The sequence below is a fragment of the Tauraco erythrolophus genome, chromosome 12 (genome assembly GCF_009769465.1).
Source record: "Tauraco erythrolophus isolate bTauEry1 chromosome 12, bTauEry1.pri, whole genome shotgun sequence".
In the NCBI taxonomy this organism is placed as follows: domain Eukaryota; kingdom Metazoa; phylum Chordata; class Aves; order Musophagiformes; family Musophagidae; genus Tauraco; species Tauraco erythrolophus.
In genome coordinates this window covers 20,664,817-20,690,819 of record NC_141476.1, presented here as the reverse complement: position 1 = coordinate 20,690,819, position 26,003 = coordinate 20,664,817, and the positions used below count along the sequence as shown (strand labels likewise).

At 40.5% G+C, this 26,003-nt stretch overlaps 1 protein-coding gene across 1 annotated transcript in view; it reads right to left on the bottom strand.

Moving 5' to 3' along the window:
• Window positions 1-818: 818 nt before the first annotated feature.
• The window catches only part of SLC6A11 (solute carrier family 6 member 11), a 104,020-nt gene continuing 78,835 nt past the window's right edge, over window positions 819-26,003 (bottom strand). Inside the window, exons 7-14 of the mRNA XM_009988626.2 lie at window positions 20,230-20,333; window positions 14,461-14,585; window positions 12,224-12,336; window positions 10,692-10,829; window positions 5,601-5,703; window positions 4,791-4,891; window positions 3,281-3,451; window positions 819-971 (exon numbers count right to left, since the gene is read on the bottom strand). Coding sequence (XP_009986928.1) covers window positions 819-971; window positions 3,281-3,451; window positions 4,791-4,891; window positions 5,601-5,703; window positions 10,692-10,829; window positions 12,224-12,336; window positions 14,461-14,585; window positions 20,230-20,333 — 1,008 coding nt within the window. The remainder of the gene's footprint in view (window positions 972-3,280; window positions 3,452-4,790; window positions 4,892-5,600; window positions 5,704-10,691; window positions 10,830-12,223; window positions 12,337-14,460; window positions 14,586-20,229; window positions 20,334-26,003) is intronic.

Here is a 26,003-nt window from a genome sequence, read left to right as displayed (position 1 = left end):
AGACCATTGACTTAGAAGAGCAACAAAATCCATAGCTCATAAGAAATTTTCTCTATCCAGTCTCCAGAAAGACACTGACTCAGAAGTGGGCCCATTCCACCACATTTTTAGACCTGTCGAAGCAATCAGAGGGTGGAGGGAAGGCGGTAGGAAGAGCTGAGGTGGTGCTTCCTGTCAGCTTCACAAAGCTTGCCCTGAAAGAAGAGCTTTGTTAGGTGCAGAACTCAGTCTGGCAGCTGCCCTGGCCCAGGGAATGGCCAGATCGCCCACGGCCTGCTGCAACAGCCGCTGGCCCCAGTCGGACAGGCTCCCTCGGATTTCAGTGGACTTGGGACACAGCCCACGTTGAGAGAGTGATATGCATCAGTGGTTACAAGTCATCCCCCAGCCCCTCACAATTTCTTCCAATATAAGCAGAAGCGCGTTCTGGTCCTCTTTATATACATACATTGAAAGCTGAAATGGTCTGAAATGCGTACAGATTAGAATGCATGTGTCTACACAACAGTATATCTGACAGAAGTCAAAGTAGGAAAGTTTTACAGCACATTATATAGGTCCCTCTAACTTCTAAAAAAACATTTACTGAAATCGCCATATTACAAGAAGTCATCACTAACATACCATATAATGCTATTTCTTTTACAATAATCATTGCTTATATAGTAATTTAAAAAAATCACTTTTAAACAAGTATACAATTTTCACTTCAAAATTAACTGGTTAATAAAATTTTGTGCAAAACAAGCCAGCCTCTATAATTAAGTGAATTTATTTACTTATTTATACAAAAAAATAAAACAAAAAAGAGAGTTCTTTCAGAAATGCGTCTCCTTTTCTGTAATGGTCGAAATGTTGCCATCTCCTTTCAGTTTGGCATCGCAGTCATTTATTGCTGCAATGTAGGCTCCTCCTCCAAGCTTCCCTCTCATTTTCAGATCTGAGCTAGGTGTAATCAACTTCCTGAATTTCTAGAAAATTTGAGAAAATGAAAATCATTATCTTTTTCTTGGTCACAGACACACATTCCTTAAGCAGGTTGACTGCAGAACCCTTTTCTCTTGCATGTCTGCTGCTCACTTCCCTGTTACAGGTACATCCACAAACTGCGTGCCGCGCAATTGTTTACAAATCCCACCAGACCAAAGGCTATAGAGCGAAGGTGAAGACAAAGGCAAAGTGCATTTTCATCCTGATGTAGAGCAACATCCCCTTCTATGAAGAACCTCAGCACAATGCTCTGGGTAAGGCCTGTTCTATGCGTGCATTTTGTTTCTCATGGTACAGTCAAGCGATGTGCGCTGAAAAAACTAAATTAACAAGAGACTGTGAAAGTGTATTAAGTTACAATAAAGAACAAAAGAAAAACGTATGTGTTCAGCTGAGAACTCTCTTCTAGCAATACCATCAGTAGCAACGCTGCTGCTTACAGCTTGGGGAGCAGAGGTGTTGCAGGAAGTTGGCTTCCTGAGAAGCTCCCAACTGTAATTAAAAAACCCCTCTCATCGTTCATGTATGGGAAAGATAATGACCTGTCTGCAGTGCTCCAGACTACAAGGCAGCTCAAAACAAGACTCTATAGACAAAGTCTGTTTACTTGCAGAGACAGGGTAAGGTTGATGTGTTAAGGCAATACTTTATGTTAAGATTTGAGCAAAACTTCCTTTTTTGACATGCTAAGAAAACTATTATTATTATGGACAATTAACTTTTTCTTAATGTACCACAGTAAAGATTTCCTAGGTAGTCTCCAGGCCACATTTAATCAGCTTAATGGGGTCATTTCAAGATGGACTGCCAGCAGCCAGCAAAATAAATTCCATGTTACCTTCTCCGTTCAAGAACGCAGTACCTATTACGCTGAGATATACTCAGACATATTCTGATGTCATACCCCTTGGTTCTGAACGGAGGATAATCTTGAAAGTGTGGCTATACACTGTGAGACACATCTTTCAGAAGTGCTAGATAAGTTACGGATCCTCAGGCATGCTTGACACAGAAATTCCTACAGTCTTGTTCTTCATGTTGGCATTATCCTAAAGAACATCAGAAAGACTGAGAAAGCATGAAAGGGACCGAATTAGTTCCCTTCATATGCATTGAGATAGAAGGAGGCAGTGCTGGGATACCTGCCTCTACTGACTAGTATCTAAGGAACTCCAGATGACACAACCAGGCTTTTCTGCAATATGGGCTGGAGCACCTCTGCTATGAAGACAGGCTGAGAGAGTTGGGGTTGTTCAGCCTGGAGAAGAGAAGGCTCCGGGGAGACCTTCTAGCAGCCTTCCAGTACCTAAAGGGGCTACAGGAAAGCTGGAGAGGAGCTTTGGACAGGGTGTGTAGTGATAGGACAAGGGGCAATGGCTTTAGACTGAAAGAGGGGAGATTTCCATGAGATCTAAGGAAGAAATTCTTCACTCAGAGGGTGGTGAGGCACTGGCACAGGTTGCCCAGAGAAGCTGTGGCTGCCCCATCCCTGGAAGTGTTCAAGGCCAGGTTGGATGAGGCTTTGAGCAACCTCGTCTCGTGAAAGGCGTCCCTGCCCATGGCAAGGGGGGCTGGCACCAGTTGATCTTTAAGGTCCCTTCTGACTCAAACCATTCTATGATTCTATGAGAAATCCTAAATGCCTAAATAAGATTTATATTCTTGTTTCTTCCGTGGTAGCCATCTTCACTGTCTTTCTTTGGAGAAAAGGTCTTATAATCTTAATATAGTTAATAATCTTCAGCTTGGACCTGAGATAACCTGATAGCAAATGTTAGTAAATTGCACTGAAGATTTCTTTTTGCCTCTATTTCTTGCTTAGAGAACTGTAATCAGGAAAACTGCCCAGAAGACATATATGAGTGTTTGCTACCCAGCTCCTGGAGGAAAATCCAGGCAGCAGAGACTTTAGTTAGCAAAACCGTGGAAAGAAGGCAGCTGAGCTGAATGAATGTCTGGTACAAACCTTCTTGAGGGATTTAGCTGATGTTACAGACATTTTAAGCTACAAATTGAGCAGAAACAGAGCACCTTAAAGCTATAGCATTTGTTAGTTTACTACAGGCTGAAATTAGTGAAGGAAAAAAAAAAAAAGGAAATTCAGAAGAAAAAACAGAGAAAATTCAGATGCCTCTTTCCACCAGTGACTGAGAAGCCTAACTCAAGCTGCCAGTGAAACAGGCAGGTGGCATTGCTTTTTTGGTTACTGTGCTTAGTCTCATGCAGGTGAGGGTTCAGACTCTCTTCCCGCTTCTTTTTTTAGTATCATTAATCTGAAAATTTATCTTACCTCTGTAAAAGTGCCTTCTGTCTTCCACAGCTTAATGCAGATCCACAAAGGGATACAGATCATGGAAGACAGTGCCATCATCCACCCTATGCCGTAGCCCCAGTCAGGGTATATATATACATTGTTGTATTTCAAAGGCTTGTATTTCACCAGGAAAAAGATGAAGATTCCCTGAAATAAGCAGAGAAACAAGTTAGTGGTATGTGAAAAAACACTGCCTATGTAACAAGAAAATGACTGGCTGTTTAGACCTAATGGTGGAAAGTAGATGTAAGCTTTTCAGTCAGAGAAAAAAAAAGCACCATCCATTTCTTCTTTTATGTACAGCTTAAATAACGTGTCTCAGTACCTTCCACAGAAATGAACAACCTTTCAAGTTTAAATCCTATTTACCTCTCGATGACAATAAAACCTGCACTCTGATGGCAAACAGTACCTGGGCAGGAAAGATTAAGTTTTGCTGCCGTGAACCAGCTGTGATTAAGTAACACAAGCTGCGTTCTCTCCAATCTGTCATGATGAAAAAGGAAAGCCAAAATTTTCAAAGTTGCCTTAATCCACTGTCTGTATCTGCAGTTCTGCAGGCCAACTCTTTCATCCTCACAAAAGCTCAAATATATCTGTCTAAACTTGATAAGTGTCTAATCAAGCAGTTTGGACCATTTGAATTTATGAAATATAGAAAAGTTACTATGTACTTTTCTCCAAAAGTGGTGAAAAGAGTGAAAAGAGCAAGTTATATTAAGTTCATTTCAGAGTTGATTAAAATGAGTCAGAACTTCTCCCAAGTTTGCAAATGAACTGGCAGAGCTCAAGGGAACCTGGATCTCCAGGTGCCCCAGCATCTGTGGGTTTGCAGTTGCTATCATTTACGTCTTGGACAACTGGAAGATTTTAGTATCTAATCCTGAAGCACTTGTGGATCAAATTTATGGGCAATCTGGTCATGCTCCTCGTGTAATTTTGTCCCTATTATGTAGCCGCAGCAGATTGCCAGAGTTGGCACCAGTACTGCTAGCTTCTGGTATGGCAAATTCCGTCCCCTTCTTCATGCATACGAGATGTACTTTTGGCCTCTTCTACCACTTTTGCTAGAAGAAAAAATGTCCTGTCTTCTTTGACAAATGTCTACTCATCCAAAGAGAGGGAAGGAAATAGGAGTGTGGAGCCGTAAGGAAACCAGCACAAGTCTGGAGGAGCTTGAGTTATGCTGGGAGACACACTAGCGATGCAATGAAAAAAAGCCTCTGTTGTATTGGCAAATGTTCATAAGGGCCCTGAGTTTATTTTTTTTCCTATTATTGTATTTACTAAGGTTTCTCACAATTCACAGAATATTGAACAGTTCTTACAGATCCCACAGAGCGGTTTTTTAATTAAAACACATGCTACAAATCAATAGGCGTTTTTCTCAACAGTTGTGAACTGTTAGCAGCAGCAAAATTCTAAAAATATGCACAGAAAACCCTCTTTATTTCTAAAACAAGTTATTTGGATATTCTGTACTTACTGCACAAATACCTGGAGTTAAGACCATCCAGCACCATTTAATCAACGACAGTGGTTTGTAGCCAATCATGTCTTCGATGTTATCATAAAAGCGATTGCTGCCTGCCCGAAAAAACAAACGAAAAGCAGATGTAGGAGGTACATGTAAGAGGTTGTACAGGTCAGTATTTAAAACAGCAAAGACAAAACCAGTTTCTGACACGAGCTGCAAAGACTGAAGATAGCTGGGGACATGTGTGATCTGAGGCTCATACGCTGTTTTACCAAGTAAACTTTGCAGCCCTTTGTGTGCAAAAACTGCTGGAGGACGTAACCATGAACTGTAGCCAGCACCGCGGTGGTTTTCTCTTGACTTTGCTGACAGGAAGGGCAGAGCTAGGGACACTGCTACGTCCCTTTTGTGTTTACGAGGCCTGAACTCCAACTTCCCTGGGTTTATCTGCGAGCGTCAGAAGTGGAAGGGAACGTGCCCTGCACAGATGCTTTGTGAGAGAAGAGAGACTTATTGTCACCCCTGCTTTCTAAGGGCTATAGAGATTTCCTTGGTGAAGGAAGGTGGAGGTCAGTCCTGCCAAGGACCAAGGGGAAAAAAAAAATAATCTATTCCACTATCTAGAGTGGAAAATAATCTATCCCACTATTCTAGACTAGAATATTCCACTATTGAGAGTGGAAAAAAAGGCATTCCTGGGTTTTGGTAGGGCATGGGAATGTGGAGGGCCCCACTCCGTAAGGGTACAAGGCTTTCACATTGCTTTTATGCAACTAGAAATCTCAAAAGCTCAAACCCACAGCACTTTCAGCAACTCACCGTAAACCCAGCCTATGCAGACACATTCAAATATGGCGACAAAAAGAAGGCACATGCCACTGGCTGCGTAAGAGTCAAATAGCTGAAAGACGTACATCCCGCCCTGAAAGGCAAAAACAAAGGAAAAAATATATTGTGTTGGCACCAGAAGGAATATTTCTTAGCAAATATGGCTTTAATTACACAGTCAATCTGTCGGTTCCCTGGCAAACTTCCTACTAAAGTTGGTTCCTTCTTGAACAAAAAATATTAATTTCTCAGTGATTTGTTATTGTGAAAGATTTTTTTCTTCCATAGCACTAAAGATTATTCCCTATGCAAGTTGAATACTGTGCATGTGCTTTAAGGGAGTAAACCCTGGAGTGGAGAGGACTACGTTTGCCTTGTATCCAACATGCTGTCCCACCTCTGTGCTTTTTTCCAACTTCCTTTGTTATCACACCAAGCTGTGGATAACTACAGGTGCTCTTGATCTCCAGATCACTGCATGTCAAGATGCAGGGTTTGGTTTTGTGTCTGTGCTATTAATATGTAAAAGGATTAGTTAAAATGTGGGGAAAGATGGCAAAATCTGTAGCTCCTAGAATTACTCTCCAGTGGCACAAGGACTGTAAAACGTATAAACTGACCTATAAAGTTTGACTATAGCTCACAGCCTTTAAGCCATATTACTTAAATGAGTCATTATTATTTGACAAAAAAAAAAAGAATGAAACAAGAACCACCCTGACTCCAGGCAAACTTTTTTCAAATGTTTTCCTAACAAGTTAAAAATTGTTCTCTAAATGGCTTTAAAATAGCAACCTTTGTACTTCCAGAAAGGAGAGCAACCAAATGCGAGCAGTGTCCTAACTCAGCATGGCACCCAGACACAATGCACGCTGTACTACCAGCGATCCGTAATGCTCTGCATTCAGTGGTGCCACTGCACCAACCAGTATGAAAAAGGTACATGTGCTTAACTGAGACATCCCCACTAACCTACTGTTTGACTGTGACTCAACTGTATCAGCTGACACATCTATCAAAGACATAATTCTTGTCTTTTCTTCTGTTTTTCCTCTTGCTTACCACAGTCAGAACTGTTCACGGAACTAGCTGGCTTTCTAGAGCCTTTGCCTGAAGGCAAGATGAGAAGAAAACCTATGATGTCCAATTAATAAAATTATGGATAACCTGACTATAAAAATTATATTAATAATATTACACTACTTTCTAGGCAAGATACTTAATCTTTTATCACATATGCGTTCCGTATTGAAATAAGGAGGAGATTCACAAAAGATCATTTAAATAGAAAGGAATCCTAAGACTTCCCTCTTTGCAGAAAGCTGTGTGAAGGAAATAGGGGCTTGAGCTCATCTCTTCAGTTGAAATGTAATGCTATTTGAGTAGTACATATGATCCATTACATCTCAGACAATTTTCTGCAAATGGAAGAGAACCCTAAAAACATAAAGAAAACTAAATCAAAAACAATACCTAGGATTTCCCCCTTTTTTTCCTCTGCATTAACTGACTGAAGGTAAGTTAAGATGGACTCTGTAGACTTGAAATCCTGTCTAAATCTTACAGAACAGAAGGATGTTGTAAAGTTACTGTATGTAAAACCGCATCGATGTCCAAACAGGCATTTGGCAAAACTAGTGCTGTGTAGTTAAGAAACAACCAGATATCTTAAGGAGGAAGTTTTCCTATAAGGTAAAATATCTTTTATGAATAATCCAAAGCCTGAATGAAATCCAGGAATGTGTATTTAGAAATACAAGATTGGATAAGGACCGAGTTGGGATCTATATTTACCCCTGGAAGTCTCACTCATACATAATGCTTTGATGCCTTATTGAAGTACCATGGAATGAGTGTTCTCCACCAGTGTGTCATTTCTGCATGGAAACCCCACTCCTCAGATTGCCTAGGCCATGGTGTAAATAAGTCACATCTCTCAGTAGTAACTTGCGTCTCTCTAACGATACTGAGAAAACAGTGATTATCTGTCCTTTAAGGATCCTGTTGAGCAAAAAGCTGTAGTAAAAGCACTGTGGAGTGTCAATTCTCCCAGATCAGAATGCAAATGTTGAAGCAAATTTTTTTTTCCTCTTTATGTAGATACTTTTTGATTATTAGCTATACTGCTTTTAGTCAGCTCTGCCGGCTGACTGCTTCCCAGCGTCTCACAAGTGAGTACCTTTGCTGCAAAGAGCTCACTGTGAGGTTCAGCAAATGTCTGAGTGAATTGGAAACTTAGAGATCAACCAACCAAGACAATACAATGTAAGGAACACAGTTCTGCAAAACTCCTGCAAGAATATTCCTGTCATTTTGGAGAACTTGCTTCGTCTTCACTCTTCATGCTTATAATTCTTTTCGCCTGTACATCTCAAGAATGTATCTCTCAATGCTCTGCTTAACACTTGCACTGTGGGAGGACTTACTCCAAAATTTCCCCATTTTACAAAGCAAAACCAATTTATCTTACTGAGGGTAAGAATGATTACAGGCAAATTGGTCCCTATAAGGTTGCTCTGCTCCAGTGTCCAACTTACAGGGACACATGTGGAAGGAATTTTTAATCAACTAGTGTCAATTCCTCTGTTCTCACAGGGAACTATGTCACATAATACCTTTCATAAACTGACAATCTGAATTCCAGTTTAAAGCCAGAACCTACTGTTCTTGGAAAAACTCCTAGAACCTCACAGTTCTGATGGATAGAAATCTCCAGCCTAATTATTCATGGCCAGCTTATACACCCTGGATTTGGTTTGAGGGAAAGGAGCCATTCTTTCTGCAGAAATAGTTTGTGCTTATACTCACTGCCACATCTATGGTGTGCTTACAGAAAGCTAATGTTACCATCGTTTTGCTGTTTTCTGGTAAAATCGGTTCTGTGCTCCCGGGATCATCCTCACTGTGCTTGCTTTGCATGCTGCTCCAGTCCGAATACAAGTATCCAGAGTCACACATAATATTTCAGTGGGACTATTACCTAGTCCAGTCACGGGACTATTCCCATCTCTTAATTGGAAATATCTTCTGGAAACATCTAAGGAACATAGTTTTATGTCACAGAATATTTGTAGTGCTTAGTTTCACATCCAGATACTTCTCTTTCCTAATTGTTTTTAATGCCTACTAGAAACTACTATAGTCTCCCTATCTTTAATACTCCAGTCACCCTTACATCCAGTCCTTCCCTATCATTATGCCTTCTTCTGTGACCCAGGAACATCAGAGTTAAAATCCAATTTGGACTTAAATCTTGCAGGTGACTGTGAGCCCTTATACTTCATGCACTCATTAGGCTACAGCTTTTTGTGAATTCTCTGTTTGTTTAATAAAGACTGAACTCATGCTTTGTTCTTTTGAACAAAAAGGACACTTCTAGGGCTTCTCTATTTGGCTGCCATCTTTCACAACCCTTGAACTTTCATGAAAAAGGATTTATATTTGAAACTTCTGTTAAATTGACTGAAATCTGCCAATACGGTCAAAATTTAAAATGAGGAAGGAATACAGAGAGCTAGTCGCATGTAGCCAGTGACTGCATGTGACTGGTTTCCATAGCAAGTCTACTACAGATAGTAGATGAAATTGCTACCAAGCACTGTCTGTAGAACTTCACAAAGAATCTGTTTCGACACCAACGGTCATCATCTCCTCTTTGTCCCGTTACTTGTACAAGTCCTTTTCTTTTGAATAAAGTTAATCATTTCTCTTGTGATGAATTTTCAATTCCTTCACTGAAGTATATAAAACTTCTGCTCAACTGCATTTGCTTCATACAGTGTCGTATCTCTTATCAGAGAAAGATCTGATGAGCCTTGCGCAAACTAATAAAAGTTTCATTTTGTCCTAGTCTCCACTTTCCTCCCAATCTTCAGTTATTCTTTCCTCGAAAGTGTATCTAAAGCTAATATAGTCTGATTAGTTGATTTATTCTATTTGTTGTAAAAACTTGCATACTGAGGACAACAGACTAACGTGCTTACAATTGCCTAACGCCTTTTTTGGTGAAATTTGCTCATTTTCAGTAACAAAGCAGTTTAAAAAGCACAAAGTCTAAGGACTGGGTCTCTGCCAAGGGAATTTAAGCGACCCCAGATGAGTTCATGAAGCCCTGGGAGGCTGCTTCACAGTGGGAAACCCTGCCTGAGATTGCTGCACAACAGAGACACGTCGTGGCCCTTCACCGTTAATACAGCCGGGCTTCCGCGGACAAACATTCCTCAGGCGTTCGATTCTACAGCTCCTCAGACATGAAACTTTTCTCCTTCTTTGCCTCGCTCCCTGGTGCAGGGAGGCTCTCATGTCCCAGCAAGCAGAAGAAACGGGCAGAAGAGAGCGTGGACTCTGCTTCTCCATGTCTTGAGAGGGTAAAGTGAAGGAGAGGAGACTCTTGATAGAACTCACTGTGTAAAGGTAGCACTGAGCAGCAAGACTGAACTCCTACCAAGTACCAAAGGATCCCAGAGTCCCTCCCTAATCCGAGTACCAAACGCAGTAGTGCCAGACTTGTTGCATCATGAACTGATGCGATGGACTGACACCCTCAGCATTTTTGATTTAGAACATCCCAAAGCAAACACCCTGGTCTGTTTGAAAAAACCCGTTTTGTTTGGTTTGGTTTTTAACTCTTACCAAAGGAATTTCTGCTCAGAGGTTGGCTGTATTGATTGACCTGGCTTGGTGATATAAAAAATCAAAGATGTTCTAGTTTTCTATTTTCACTTTACTTGATCATCTTTATTGGTCTATTCATCCAAAAGGTAGTTGTTTTCAGACTGGGCTGCCCAGAGTAAGTAAGCAGAAACCATGATCAGTACATCTGGTCGGCTGGTGCAAAGCGGATGGAATTTCCTTGGCTATGTAACTTTGATTAAAATCTTTCCTAAGCTCAACTGAAAAACTGAGGACACTTTTCACCTTTCCAGTGTTACACAGTAGTTGAGAACAGTCTCTCAAGTATTTTGTAGTCATATTCCTGACAGTGAAATTTGTCTATGGCAGATGTTCTTGCGTTTTATGTTATGATTACAAAGAGAAACCCATTTCCTTTTTTCTGCAGTAGTTCAACAAAGCACATCTTACCTCAGTTAACATGATTAGGCCAATGAAGTATGACACAATGGACAGGCCGAGAATCAACAGTTCTCTTCTGTAGCCCCTTCGGAAAATCTTTGGGTACATATCGACAACAGCTGTCACAATGCTTTCGACACACACAAACTAGAACGAATGATAGGAAAGTACAAATGAAATATGTATCTCATCTGCTGTGGGGATTTGGATTTGCTACAAACCACTTCAAATATCCTCCTATGTTCTTATCATAGAGACTGAACGATCCCTGAGGACACTCTCTAAGCAGAAGCTCAAACTGAGAGGAGCATCATTTCAGAATGAAAAAGTCCAAAGCCATGGATTTCCAGTCCACCACCAAATTCAAACAGTTGAATCTGCTAATATTATCTCAGAATGCATTTGCCCTGTAGCAGATGGATCACATAAAAATTAAACCTTTCAAACTTGGCTTGAATGGGACTTCAATAACGTACAAGCCATTCACAGGATGGCAGCAGAACGTCACTGTAAGCATCCTGCACTTTTGTCTCTCAAACGAATGATATGCAGTGCTGTGCACCTTCAAGCGCTGCTAAATGAAATGCAGGTTTTTTTTGGAGAAGTTCTCTCCGTTTTACAGCACAGAGAAGTTCCACAAAGCTATTAAGTGCCCAAGCCAAGTACATTTAATGAAGGAGGGAAGGAGCATTCTTGCTAACTTTAAAAATCAGCAGAATGCAAGAGACCTGAGCTTCTGACTCAGGGCTCAGGAGCAATGTTTCTAACATAGGCACCAAAATTGGTGGCCAAAAGTAGACAATATAAAGCCTGCTTCCTTGCAACAGTCAAGAGTAGAATTCAGGAATTGCTCATTTTAAAAAAGACTTTAAAATAATTATTAGATCAGGAAAAAGAGCAGTTATTAAAACGTTAAGTTTAATGATGGGAAATGTCATGCAAAATAAGCACTGACGAGCTTTATTCTACAGTACACCATCGTAAACTCTCTGCACCAAGTCATGCCAAGAGCTGAGCTGCATGCTAAAAATGCCAGCTGCTTTCCATTTTTCATCAAACAGCTTTCACAATTTTTATGGCCCCAACGGAAGCACAACTTCTATGCTGTCAGTTTGCTGCAGAATATGACTACACATTTCTTGCTGCGGTATCATGAAGTACAAATACACTGCAGGAACTTACATTATCACTATCTGATATTCAGTTTCAAAACTCATTGCAAAGTGCTTTAAAAACAACAAAAGACGACACACTGGTATTTTACTGAACTGCAAATTTTCATGACCCATGTTGAAGTTCAGATTGATTTCTGTGTCAATAACGAAACCCATAGTCAGGCTGAATCAGCGTTCACAGCAAATCGCAAAGGAATCTCCACTATCGCATAGCTAAGATTTAAAATAAGGAACTTACGTCAATGGTTTTAAGCAAGGAATTAGGGTTCATTCCTTCATCAGGTTAGATGCTGTTTACATCAAGGATGCTGATAAACAGCTGCTAGAGAATCTGGCAAAAACATTTAAATACTGTTTGTTTCATACCTGACTATCTAATCCAAGGAATATGAGCATCATGAAGAACAGAGCTGCCCACAGAGGAGAAAGAGGCATCATGGTAACAGCTTTGGGGTAAGCAATGAATGCAAGTCCTGGTCCTGAAAAGGAAGAAAAGGAAGGAAATGGTTTGTACTGGTGTGCTGGCTGTGGCTGAGAGGGAGCTCGCTTTCTTCATAAGAGCCTGTATGGTGCTGCATTTCGGATTTGTGGACAGAACAGCATTGCCAACACCAACATTGTGGCTATTGCTGAGCAGTGCTTGCACGGCATCACCTATTACACTGTCTTTGTCTGGACCCATGAGCTTTCTGACTTCTCCTGCTCTCCTCCCCACCCCACTGGGGTGGGCGAGTGGTTGAACAGCAGTGTGGACACTTGGCTGCTGGCGAGGGTCAACCCACCACGACTTCATTGTTCTTTTACAGCAGAAAAGAGGAGCTAAATACAAGTCTGAAAACCTTGACAAACTCTACATCTCTAATAGTCTAAATATTTGGTGAGGAGGCTAATCGCTAATGAAGATTTGCCTGGCACATCGACTCTGCCTACATCCTGTCTGAATGTTTGAAGGTCCAGACTTCAGTTAAGATATCACTGTACTTTATGTTCTCCTTCTCACGTACAGCAAGACTCACATACCTGAATAAATAATAGCATGTGGTCTTGTGGTTGCCTTATATAACTTATCAATGTAGTCTGGAATCTTTTTTCTTCCTAAGACAGCAGGGTGTCTGACATTTTGTGCAAGAGTGCAGTCAATGGCAAGAGCTTCATCTTGGAAACCACACATATTGCGAGCTGAATGTCCACTGGTTTGTTCAAAGCCTGCTCTGAATTTTTGAGTGCTGCTGCTGGTACATAACATGAATTCATTTATTGCGTATTTACAGAAATCTTTAAAATAGAACATTTTTGCAACAGTATTGGTAACTTCTCAGATCTGCTCAATCACCATCTCACCTAGCTCATATTTTCCTGTTCTTATTTACCTGTGCCCGTTTGTCAGCTTCTGCAAACTCTCATGCTGTAACAGCTTTTATTGAAGTTAGCCAGCTTTTAAAGCAAGGATTCGAAAGCAGTATCACAAGGCTGATAAAGGAGTACCTCTGTGCTCATGCTGCAATAGCTTCGGTGAAGACCTGCCAGCACATTCCTGCTTTTTCATTTAATGCAGTATTTACAAGCTCCTACAGTTTCCAGAGTTGCTGTAGTCTTTCAACCTTTTTCTCTATAGTTTCTATAATATTATAAGCCAATTGTCTTGAGGGCTTTAGGAAAAAGGAAATGTTTTCCATGACAGTGTCACTGAAGCTCTACTTGCTTTGCAGTTGTCCTGCTAACCTTACTAATTCATGAGAGTCATTTCTCCTTCTCAACAGTTGGGCATTATACTGCTTTTCTTTCGGGCAAGGCTCCTGTTCTTCCTGTCCTGTTGAGTTTTAAGCGATGCTGAAAGACGTTACATGCACCAAGGTGTGTAAAGAGCAATTAACTTTCATTGGATGCCTAACTCCAAGTGATGCTAATGAGCGTTAGATGGTTAATTTCCTGTAGAGCTGGGCCTTTGCACCTTTCTGGACTCAAAACAAGGACTTTTACCCTTAATTAACCAGAGTGTCTCAGTTAATGTCCCTGGGAGAAAAAGTTACTGACATTAGGAGGTGGCATTTGCTGTCTGACTGTTAGAACTCTGTATTTGGATAGCATGCATTAAGCAAGACTTCAGAGTACACCAAAGATTTCTCCTAAACACCTGGTTTCTCGTTGCTTTCATAGCTATATCTTTTATTTTTTTTTTCCTCCCAGAAGGAACAAATATTTGTATGGATTTCAGTCCATTTCATTTAAAGAAAACTGAATGGTCCTTTCATGAGGATACAACACTCAAAGGGCATAACTGAGCAATAGATCTCTGCTAAATAATCTTCTGGATGCTCAGCTGGAGTAAGTTTGTGTTACAATAGCTCCTTGACTTTATGATTTGGGTGCTATGCACAGTAACATTAATATTTTTCACACATAAATGTACGACTGTAAAAATAGTTAAGAACTCTTCTTAGAGCAGTTATTCTAATGAGTCATATAACAGGTTTTTAAGAGGAGTTTTGTAAAACCATCTGCAAAACAGCCAACTTATCTGTAAGACATGGCACAGGCTAAGTATTCTGACAGCAAACCTCCGGGCATTTTTGTTAGCTCAGAAAACTGCTTTGGGAACTTACCTGATTCTGCAACTTCTGCAATGGGCACGCCTTGTTCATAAGCCATAAATCCAAGAACTGAAAAGATAGCAAAACCAGCAACAAAGCTTGTGCCGCTGTTCAAGCAGCAGAGCATGATGCAGTCTCTGAAAATATAAATAAAAAACACTGCAGTTGATCTCCAGAGCCTGGGTTTCTTTCATACACTGAGCCATGGGACTAAGAGAACCCCAGGCTGCAGAAATGGACATTAAGTTGCCTGTTAGATGATCTTAAATGAACTAGATGATCTTTGAGGTCCCTTCCAACCCAAACCATTCTATGATTCTATTAAGAGCAAGCTCCCAACTGATGCTGTGCCTGAGGGGAATCAGTCAGGCATAAGCATTTGCAGGAAAATACCATCATAATACCCTGGCTTGTGTTTTAACTGGTTGAATTGCAAACCTGTTGCTGCTCACTTATTGGTTTTTGATAGTCTTTTAAAAAAACATGTAAAAGTACTGTAAGAATGGTGTTAAGAACAATTTTTCTACAGTAGTTGCAATACTGTATTCCAGAGGATATGAACTCATTTATAAACTATATTTAAAATTGTAATAATTTGTTTCCTGGAAAAAAATCCTGTGGTCAGACCCTAGCTAGTTCTATTCCAGTTACAGTATACTGGCAATATATATCCATACAAAATACAACTCCAGTTTGGTTTATAAACTTTTTTTTACAAAGCCATTGTAATGAAAAGCGCCGTACATCATCTAAGAAGTGTGTATATGCCTATTGTTCCACCAAAGCTCAGGGATGTTGTTCATCCTGCTTCCAGACAGCACTTCAGGCTTGACGGATGAGGAAGTAGGAATGATTTACCATGGCAGTCAGTCATTTAAGACTGTTTGCTACGAGAGACAGCTGTGTGCTTGAGAAAGTAATAACCAAACCTGGATGCCTGAAAGTAACTTCGGGTTGTAAACCACTGGAACATGAGGGAACCCTGTAGCTCTGTCAAGCCTATACCGTAGTCTGGTTTGTTCTCATCCTACTACTACCGCTCTGAAGCCAATTTTTGTGGAACCAATCTGTGAGAAGAAATGACCTTGTAAAACCTAACAGGTTCTGAATCCACATCTTCAGTAGTGATTCCCATCTTTGTCACAGGTTTGTTGTGACTTTTTGAGAATCAGAGACAATCTGTACTTTTGAAGTCCTGGCATGTATTCCGGCAAAACTTCATTGGTGATCTCTCTCTCTGTCCTGTTGCTTGTTCTATTTGGTATTTTTATCCTGTAACTTTAGCTCCTCAGTTTCTTAAGCTCAAAGTGAGGTCACCAGATTGAGCATCTTATTCCTTCACTAATGAGCCCTGCACTGTATCCCACGTCTGTTCAAAGCTCTTCCTGGTGCTGACTTTGACTGCCCTTAGCATCAGGCACATACATGCTAAATGGCAGGGAGCAGGCAGACATTTCGGTACCGCAAAGCGAGTGATCACCTGAACTGTGGCCATTGGGCTGTAGGAGGATTTGGCTCTTTCTCATCACCTTACCTACAATTAATTTTCACCATTATTTCGAGAATGTTTTTGTGTTTTCGTAATAATTTCATAGTAAAAAATTTCTGTATGGCATATCATCTATAAATTGTCAAAATTTGTCCAGAAATGAAAAAGAATGAGTATTCCCATTTGTAGGTCAAACTCAGACATGGAGGAGTCCAGTGATGTTCACACTTCTATCACAAATGGACTCTAACACTGTTTGTTTATTAGCAAGGGTAAAGAAGTCCTTTTCAAAAGACTCTCTGAAAATTCTGAAAATGGTCAGAATTCCAGCCTGTTATTTGCTTTTCATATGAAATTGCTTCCTGTAGTTACGCACGGCCAGGCTAGTTATACGCTTTGGATGTTTTAAAGCAAAACAGCAATCTAAAAGAAAGCAACCAGGAGCATGGAGTTCTTTGTGCTTTGCAGAGAAATAAAACAAAGAAAAATCTCATCTTCCAAACCATTCTTCTCAGTGTATTTCAGCACTGAGATAGCTTTGGAGAGATTCTCACCCCAGCCTCTCTCACCTACAAACTGGTGAGTTCAATGCTGAGAAATTAAAACTAAGTGTCATGAAACTCTGTCGATAAGAGATGTCAGAAAGATGTAATTTTTAATCCTTTGGGGGAAAAAAAAGAGATACTACTTCAGTGGGGTGGATGTGGCTGCTCATCGGTCATATGATTCCTCCATTTGGAACTGCCTGTTTTCTGCAGATAAGATTAATTTTAGATAATTCCCAGGCTTCAAAAGCAGTCCAAACAACAAGATATGTTTTTCTGTTGAATGGTGTGGCACAGGACATTTGAGAGCTGCTGGTTCCTAACCATGCGAAAAAGGGCTGAGGTGGAGACACATGGCTCCCCGTGCACCTTCAGAGCCCCTGGCAGTTTCTGCTGCTTCCTCTTGAAGGAAGGTCCTAGGGCAAGGCCCAAGTGGTTTAAGCTGGACAGTCCTGTATAACTAGATCATCTGTGAGAGAACAAGAGGAGCACAGACGTTTCTCCACTCACAGGGAACACCTACCTGTGAACCACAGTGCCATGGTGCAAAATAGTTACAGACTAGATTCGCATTTCTCCAAGAAAAAGGGCAAAAGTGAACCTAAGGGCGTTTTCATTATCTCCAGTTAGAGTCCTATTCTTTTGACATAACACAGCCACAGCTCCATCATTTTCTTCCCCAGTTAGACAGTCACAGGCTGAATACTCGGTTCTCTGGGACCTGGCAGTGTTTCCTGTCCTAATAAAAATATAACCTCCAATTTTAATTTCCATCCTTCATCTTTGCAGGAGTTCGACTAACCCTTCAAATCCTTCTGGTTTTTTCCCTTACACAGAAGTGTGTAACCTGTTGTTCAGTCTTTTCTCCTGCTATGGGAAGGAAAACTGAGAGGGGGGATTTGGATCCATTGATTGTGAAACCAATGAATTTTAAAACACAAATGCCCGAGAACCATTGGACAAACATGAACAAATTTTCCATCAATTTTTTATAAGCATCTTCAGTAGGAAGGCATCAGAGCCTGACTGAAGCCCAAACTAATTTTGAATTAAAGGAAAACTTCAGATTTTTATGAAAGCTTCACATTCTTCCAAATTAATGCCTTGCCAATCACCTGAATAATTCAGGACATGCATCCCTTACCCTCTCCCAGCCTGACAGGTAGGATAACGCTAAAAATTGATTCTGCCTTCCTTGAGGAGCTTTCTGATTAGAGAGAAAAGCCCATTGAGCCTTTTGCATCTCTCCAGTTACTTCCTTGCCTCTGTGGACCCCCTCATGACCAATTCCCATTCCTCTTTTCCTCTTAGACTAGAAGCTTGATAAAGGACACATCTTCATTTCTTAAAAGTTTTGTCCGTTTGTTGACAGCGTGTGAAATCGCTCCTTTATCTTCTGCGCCACAGCGGCAACGTGGCAGCTAACCCCTGATTTGTACGTGAGGCTCATGCACATGAACTGTCCTGCTATCCATCCCTTAAGAAGGTCTGAATGGATTGGGAATTCTTAGTTAGCTAAAAATTAGAGGAAACATCAGTACACCTTTCTTTCATTCATATGGGGAAACATCGGCTGCTGATGGTACCGCTGTTACTTTCCTCTTAAGAGTCACTTTTGATATAAACTGTCGTAAATCCAGGGAGGATCTGGATTAATGTGTTACAATGACAGATAAGTAAGGATAATAAAAATTCATTTCCTATTCAAACGTGTGAAGTGACTTGTTTGCAAGTCATTCCCAATGCTAATGAATTAGATTGGGTTGCTAAAAGAAAAACCCATATGCAGTTTAGATTTTCCCATTTCCCACTAAAATACCTCATGTCATTACTTTCTACTGCAACTTTCTCTTAGAAAAAAGAATTTAGTAAAACAGAGTGCAAAAACAGTGGAAGTAGATGTCACAATCAGACAGTGCACCGCGGGTATTGCGAGAGGCAAATCCATGGCTTGATTTTAATTTTTTTAAGTGCTAGTTAGAATACAAATTTAATTCTGCTTTCTACTGCGTAGCTGCTTTGTATGTCTTGCTCTGGTAACAGCCCTGTTTAACTCAGCTGCCTTCTACAGTTAACATCTGTGCTACTCGTTCCCTCAGATTTCTTAAGAATCATACTTTGGGACACAGTAAAATCTGTCCTATTCAGGAAATTTGTGAAAACATTTTGTTAGAGGAATTGTGAGGCTTGGATTCCGTAACAAGTATTGTGTTGCAGCATCTTGCTCAGGAGCTTTAAAGGAGAGCTGCTGGTGGTTTTTTTACATACTATGCTGCTAGGGTTAGAGAAAAAGAAGGAAAATTACGTAAGCTCTCCGATCATGCATCCTGCTTTTTGTAATGGGTTACAAAACCGCAGTAAAAAGATTACTGTGGTCTTTGAGGTAGTGACAGAATAGTTTCTAGATAGGATGCAACTGGAAAGAAATAAAAATAAAAATAAAAAAAAGAAAGAAAAGGAGTAGCACCTTTGTTAATGCATCAGTTATGCTAATTAGGGAAAACTGTTGTTACCCACTGTTCTGTAGGGGTGTTCATTACCCTCTGTTGGGGCATCTTTGTCGTGATTCTGAAAATAGTGTCAATCAGCATTGAAGATTGTAGGGGACTTACACTACTTTATGCAGCAAAACATTTGGAATTTTGGCCAAGCAAAGAGTGACTTACATTGCTGCCAGCTTACTTTGCATGTTTAGATGGCAAAGTACCCTTAACTGTCACTGGACAGCTTTGCAGACGTTCAGCTGGTGGATACATTCGTGCCTCTGTGGTTTCTAGCATCCGAATTCCCTCATTGTCTGGAAGGTCCTACTATTTGGTGTTTCTCTGACAGAAGAGCAAATTGTTGCTAAGACATTGAAAGAAGGCGGCATTTCCCAAAACTATCTCCTGAACTCTCCAAGTAAAACTGTAATTTAATACTTACACTTCTGGGGTTTTGGGAGTGGTGTGTTTGGAGTTCTTTTGCTTTTGGACTGTGTTATTTTCTTTATAGAAAAATGAAATTTTAATTCTCTGTCTGGAGATGATAATGGAGTCAGTACAATCCATTTACTGTCTTGTATGAAAGGCTGCTGAATAGTAGGAAAACTAATTCAATAACTACTGATGCCAGAAGAAAAAAGTATTGCTCATATTCCTGCCCTTGCCAGTAAAATGGAATGAGGATTTTGTGTGAGTCATATCCTTCTGACATGGATTCAGGAAAAATTAAAACCTACTGAAGTCACTAGCCATTTCCTTACTGATTTCTATAAAGATAAGCAATGAAATACTGTCCATTTCTACTGTGCTCTAGCCAGGAGCCAGGAAACTATGGGGAAAAATGACATTCAGGGCATGGACCATACTCAGGTGAGTTTTAATAACAATTTTTTGGTAGGATTTTTTTTTTTAAAGCAGATACATGTTATACAATCAAATATGGCACACACATGCTGTTATACATGTATGAAATTCTGTATATTATACATGCAATCATGTATACCTGTGTGTACTGAGTGGCTTGTGGCTGTGTGAGGGTCAGATATGATCAAAGGGGATGAAAACACCAAATTTTGGAAAAGAGTTCCTCGGAAACAATTATAAGAAATGTTACAGATCTCTGTTCTACAAAAACATGTGCATGTGCTTATGGTTACTCATGCAAACAACTAAAGGAAAAGGGAAGTACTTCCGAGTGAAGCTAAGTATGTGGACACTTCATCACTGAAAATAAAAGTAAAAAATAAAGTGTGGAAGATATTACCTGTAGCAGTTATTATTATAGTTGTTGTAACTTCCCAGGGCTGTCAAGCACCCCAAGCAGATCGCGTAAGAGAAAAATATCTGTGTACCAGCATCCACCCACACCTGAAGACAAAAAAAAAAAAAATCGAATAATTAAAAAAGGTCAAGAAGGAATCACTTTTATGCATATATTGACTGCAGACGTGCAGAGAGAACTGTGCAGGGTCTGGCAAACCTTTTATAAACCATAGCCTTAAAAAAAAAAAAGTGCTGTGAGTTAAATTCCTCTCTCCATCCCAGTGGTACAAACAAGGAGTAACTCAGCTGGTCTTTATGGGTTCAAGCTAATCTAAGTAGAAAGAGAGATGGACTTTCTGGAGAAGAACCTCACCTGGTATAAATTCCTTAATGGTTTTATTAACTTTATAAAGTGTTACAACCTGAATAGAGTCATCTGCATTTATCTCCTTCTTACTAGATTATTATTTATTCAAATTCCAAAATCCAGTGTGAAAAAATACTGTAAAGACAAAACATGCTGTTCATAGATAATATACAAATTAAGGTGGGAAAAGAGAGGAGGCAACTTATCCAGGGAAAGGAGGTTTTTAGCAATACTTAACAGGCCCAATTAGGCACCAGGATATGGTTGTTCTGGTCACTGTACAATTAACAAATAAAAGTTCTGTAGAACAAATATGCAGCTTCATAATATCATTATGGTCACTTTATATCCTAAAGTGATGCAAATACTAAATTCCAAATCACAGAAAAAAAAAAAAAATGGAAGCATGAGCTGACACAATGAGATTATTCTCCTCACTGCAATCTCAGAGCATTAATGTAACGTGATTTTTTTTACTTTAAAAATAGTCCAACAAACCAGTTTGTTTCATTCGACTAGAGTCTGGGTGTGTTATTACTGGAGGTCAATATACGCTTTCAACTCCTGATTTTGCCATGAGAGCTGCGTGAACAACCCACATCCACACAGCTGCACTCTTCTTTCCAGTCCAATAAATCCTGACTCCTGCTTTCCTGGGATAAATGAGCTCTGTAAGTTTTTTAAAGCAGAGCAACCAAAGTGCTTTTTGGAGAAGCAACAAAACCCTGACTGATAACCAGAGGCAAGAGCTGTGTAGCCATTAGCTACTCTGAGACAGGAGAGAGGTAATGCAGGTAATGATTTCACGACTAAGAATAGTACTGGTCAGATACTCAGAATGTATGAAGGGGATGTATTTGTTTTACATGTGATCAAGTGAGACCTTGGTCTCTGGAGTTGTTCAGAATGTTTCTGTTTAGGAATAACATTAAGATCACATTTGATTTGCATCAGTGGCTTAAATGGTTTCATTGCTGTCATCCTGAATAAGCTACAGCTGATTACATCTCCAAGTTTCACCACTTGGTAAGGAAAAAAACTGCACAGAGAAAGCCTTTTGACAGACAGGCTCTTTAACAAGATCAGAAGCTCCCAGAAAGCTGCAAGTAGCATAGGTCAACTGAAAATGCACGTTCTTCTTCAGCAGAAACAAGAGGGAGGAAGCTGGATGGGCACGGGCAGAATCTGCTGTTTCCTTCCATTGCAGTTTTCGCACAGTGGATTACTGCAGTGCGTTGTCCAGCACTCAGATGAGCAATGGCCTTTCCTGTTGGCATACGCCAGCTCCACAGAAGCCTGATTATTCCTTGGACAGCAAGGAACAGTGGAAATGGGGCAAAGAGGAATTGTACTCTGAAGTGAGAAACTCCAGGGCTGCTTGAGAAGAGAAGCAGAGAGCACATCCCTCTGAAGGTGCCCTGTACCTAGTTAGAAAAACAGGTAAAATTCTGGCCAGGATATTATTTCCCTCAACGAAAACAACTCTAAAGACTGTGACATCTGATGGTGTTTCAACATCAAAAGTGGCAAATACTCTATGAGAAACATGTTCTGTAAGCAAATGTTCACACACTCTGTAAGTTGAATCAGAATGAAGAGCCCTTTGTTCTTGTTGCACTATATGACGTCAGTCTACAAATTCCATTAGAACTTATGGCTAATGTTTAAATAGGAAGGAAGAAATAATTTTGTTTACTGAATGGAATATTAGAGTCAGTGTAGCTTCTTTTGGGTTGTATGCTCAGAGAACCAGTGACATTCAATTTGCGATGACCATTCATATTGCAATTTCAGGTTTCTGAAACGGCATTTAGTGTCAGACTGCAGTACTCATTTGTGGTTGGAGAATTTGTTGAGGTACACAAATTGTTTATTAGTCTGAGTCACACCTAGTATTGGTCAGTCATAAACTGCACCTCAGGGGAAGTTCTCATTAAAACTTCTAGGGGTACAGATGGGCTCTTATAGGTACCACTCAAATCCAGGGGCCATCCATCTGGCTTATGGCAACAAAAGCATTATAAATTATTTCTGAGGGTGCTGAATTTGCAATGTCTGGCTTAGACTAGAAATTGTAACATTTTCCAAGTACATGGAATAAACGTAGCATGATTCTGCAGAACAATGAAATTCTGAAGGACAGAGACAAAGAAAACACTGCCAGAAAGCTGCAAACCAAGGCTGCTGGAGCCAGCAGCTGGTGAAAGGCTGGGGCAAAAGGAGTACGTTTTCTCTGAAATGAGATGGAGCTTGATGCGTTTCTGGCATGAGTAAATTCCAGAGGAAAGGACCTGTACCAGAGAACATCCTGTTCATCGTTTATAAGACTTTGTACCTTGAAAATCCTTTGGTTAGTGATACTGAAGTCAATTCAGTAGTATGCATTCATAAATTCGAGGACTGAAAATGTTTTATAGTCTCCTATTTGCTCCTACTTTAAAAGATGGACCTAAGTGTTTTTCCTTATTTTAATCTCATATTTAAAATGTTTCCATGCCAAAACAAGATCAAAATTGAAGCACAAAACCTTTGTTTATTATACCTTAATATTTAAAAAATCCAAATGCCAAAGGACAGAACCTTTATATCTACTGTGCTTACATTTTTGCTCCCATGTTACAGCCGCTTTCTAGACATGCTAGGCCCAGCTCTGCATTAGGAACAGTACGGGCAAACTAGAAGGATGCAAACACCAGCTCAGAACACAGCAGCACAGCTCTTGCTCCAGCTCCTGCACAGAAATAAGTCTTGCTGGTCAGGAAGAAGGGGCTGTCCAATGAACCCATATGATGAAGCTCTATTCCCAAAGGGAGAAGGCAAAGTAAAAAAGCCTTAATTCTATGGTGCCATCTGCTTTCTCCAAGTAGAAAAGAGGCACGACAGTGAGAGATTGAGTTTCTCCACTTTCCCTTTTCTGAGTGGGAAGGGGGAGAGCAGAGCTGTCTGTGCCCTGCTCTCCGTTTTGAGGCTTTCCCACACTTCACTTTCCTGATTCCCACCATTAGCTCACAAGCAGTGGTGCCCACTGTGTCCTGCTGATAACTGACTCACATTGGTACAAACCCAATTCCACAGAACAGAATAAACAGAACATTTTTTACTAAAAACTGAAAGTGCTGTTTTGCAAAGTCCAGCTCCCAAAAGCTCGCAATACCCGGATACTGAGTCTGCCTGGGTAACCTTAATTTGGCCTCCGTGTGTGTGTAGGTCTAGGATACGATCTTCATTTCCATGACTATTCATCTCTCTGCCTAGGGAGATGAATCGAGCTAGTCAAGCAGAGGATCCTGTTGTCTGGAGGATCCCTTGCCGTGATTGTAGTGCGTGTGATGAATGAAGGAGGATAAAGAAGGAAGGAGGGGGATGTGCTGCAGAGAAGACAACAGAATACTGCTCTGGAGAATTAGGTTCTTTTAATGTCTCTGCTATAAAGTTTCTGTGTGACGTTACGTTCATAAATCACTCAAACCAACCCTTTCTCAAATGTTCATTAACTGTGTCGTCCTCATTTAACAGATGTCCAACGTGAAGTACAAAATAACTGAGAATTCACTGTTGCAACCAAGGTGAATAAAAGCTGTGCCTGGAACAAGTGAAAAAACCAACAGCATAAAAAGGCAGGTCTGTCAACTTCAAACTGAAAATCCCCAAATGACTGATGGCCTCTCTAAAATGAGAGATTGATCTCTCACTACGTAGCTCTTTACATGAGTGAGATGAGGTCCTGCCATACATGGAAAACAAAATAACTGAGGTTTATGAAGCACATGGACAGTGCAGAAATAAGTCACTTTGAAAGGCTGAGCCATTTTTTGTGATGATCAGAGCCTGAACAATATGCAGCATATTTAAAGGGCCAAGCAATGAGTGAAAAGGATATTACACAACTCTCCTGAAATGAGCTTAGTTGATACTGCACCCGAACAAAGCAGAGACCTTGGGGAAGACCTGTTCTATGTTGACATTGATTATTTCCATAATGCATGGAGTAAAAATGAACATTGCTTACCTGAAGAACTATCACTAGATTCCAGGTTTTTTTCTAATTTTTTACCTTCCCTTTACTTTCTGTGCTCTGTGTTTTCTGTACACTATCACGCAGCTATTATGGAATCCTCCTATGACTGCAGGAAACATATCCCAGGATAAACTGACTTTAGCTGGCACTTCCACAAGCTTTTAGAGTCACAAAAACAACTGAATGTAATGCAAAAGGTGTAAAATTGTTTCATGCCTGGAAAACGTGGGAAAATTAAGTAGTTAATTTCAGTCTGATCCTCCTAAAAGATATGTAGTTTTAAAAAGATATTCTCTCGTCACTTGAAAAGCTTCATTTTACACCTCAGCTAGGAAGCTATTCGTGAAATTTCACTATTCTGTCTCGTGCATATCGCTGCATATTAGTCTATAAGAAAAACGCAAGTTGCCTAAAATGCAAGTTGAGGACATTTTGAGCAAAAGAGGGAGAGGTTTGTTAAAAACGCGATACTCAAATTCTGTTCATGGCAGGTTATATGTTCGAATCCCCAGCCAGGCATCTCACACTGGGCCTGGGCCCTGGAGGAAGGCAGGACCTGGTCAGCCTACATTGTGGGCTGGGTAGACAAGCTCTTGGCATAAGCAACAGTTTATGGTTTAATTTTTCATTTTGTTGCTCAAATAATGGTGAAAATGGGAAAAGCAAACAAAAGAGAATATGATTTTTTAGCAATGGCCCAGTGCAGCACAGCACTAATTCACCTCGACCACTCCCTATACCCGTTCCTCGTTCAGAGGCCCGTCTCTACGCCGAGTTGTGTGGGTACCTGTAGACCCTCACAAGCACCTGCACGCAGGAACAGGCGCCTTCCAGCTGCCGATTCACAGGGGTACTGTGATTGCAAGGTGAGTTGGTTTTTCTCTACTTCAAGCCAGCAGATGAGAACAACCACTGTGTAACACCAGTGCTGTTGTCACTGTGGCGTTAAGTACGAAAGATCATACATGGGCCTGAAAGATACGATGGAATTTAAACAAAAAAAAAAAGAAAAGCAAAGCTTACAGAGCAGGCAGTGTCCACACGATTAAGTATATGCCTAATTACACACAAAGAAAAGTAGCAGGAATGAATAAAGTGCTATAGAGCAAGAATCCTGGCTTTACACCAAACAGGAAAACAGTATTGCCAATGTCATTACAACTGGCTCTGACATAAGAGCTGCACCTGACCTGTGGCAGGAGAGCTGCCATCATGTCCTCCCAGTGGTACTGCTCTCTGAACTCACAGAATCAACAAGGATGCTGAGGTGGTAGCTGTGGGCTCCTGAGACTAGTCTGGACTTAAACATAGTCTTTAGGTGCCTGTGTGTTACAGTTTCAGAGATTTGTTTATGTTAAGAAACACACACGTCACCCTTTCTCTTTTTCCA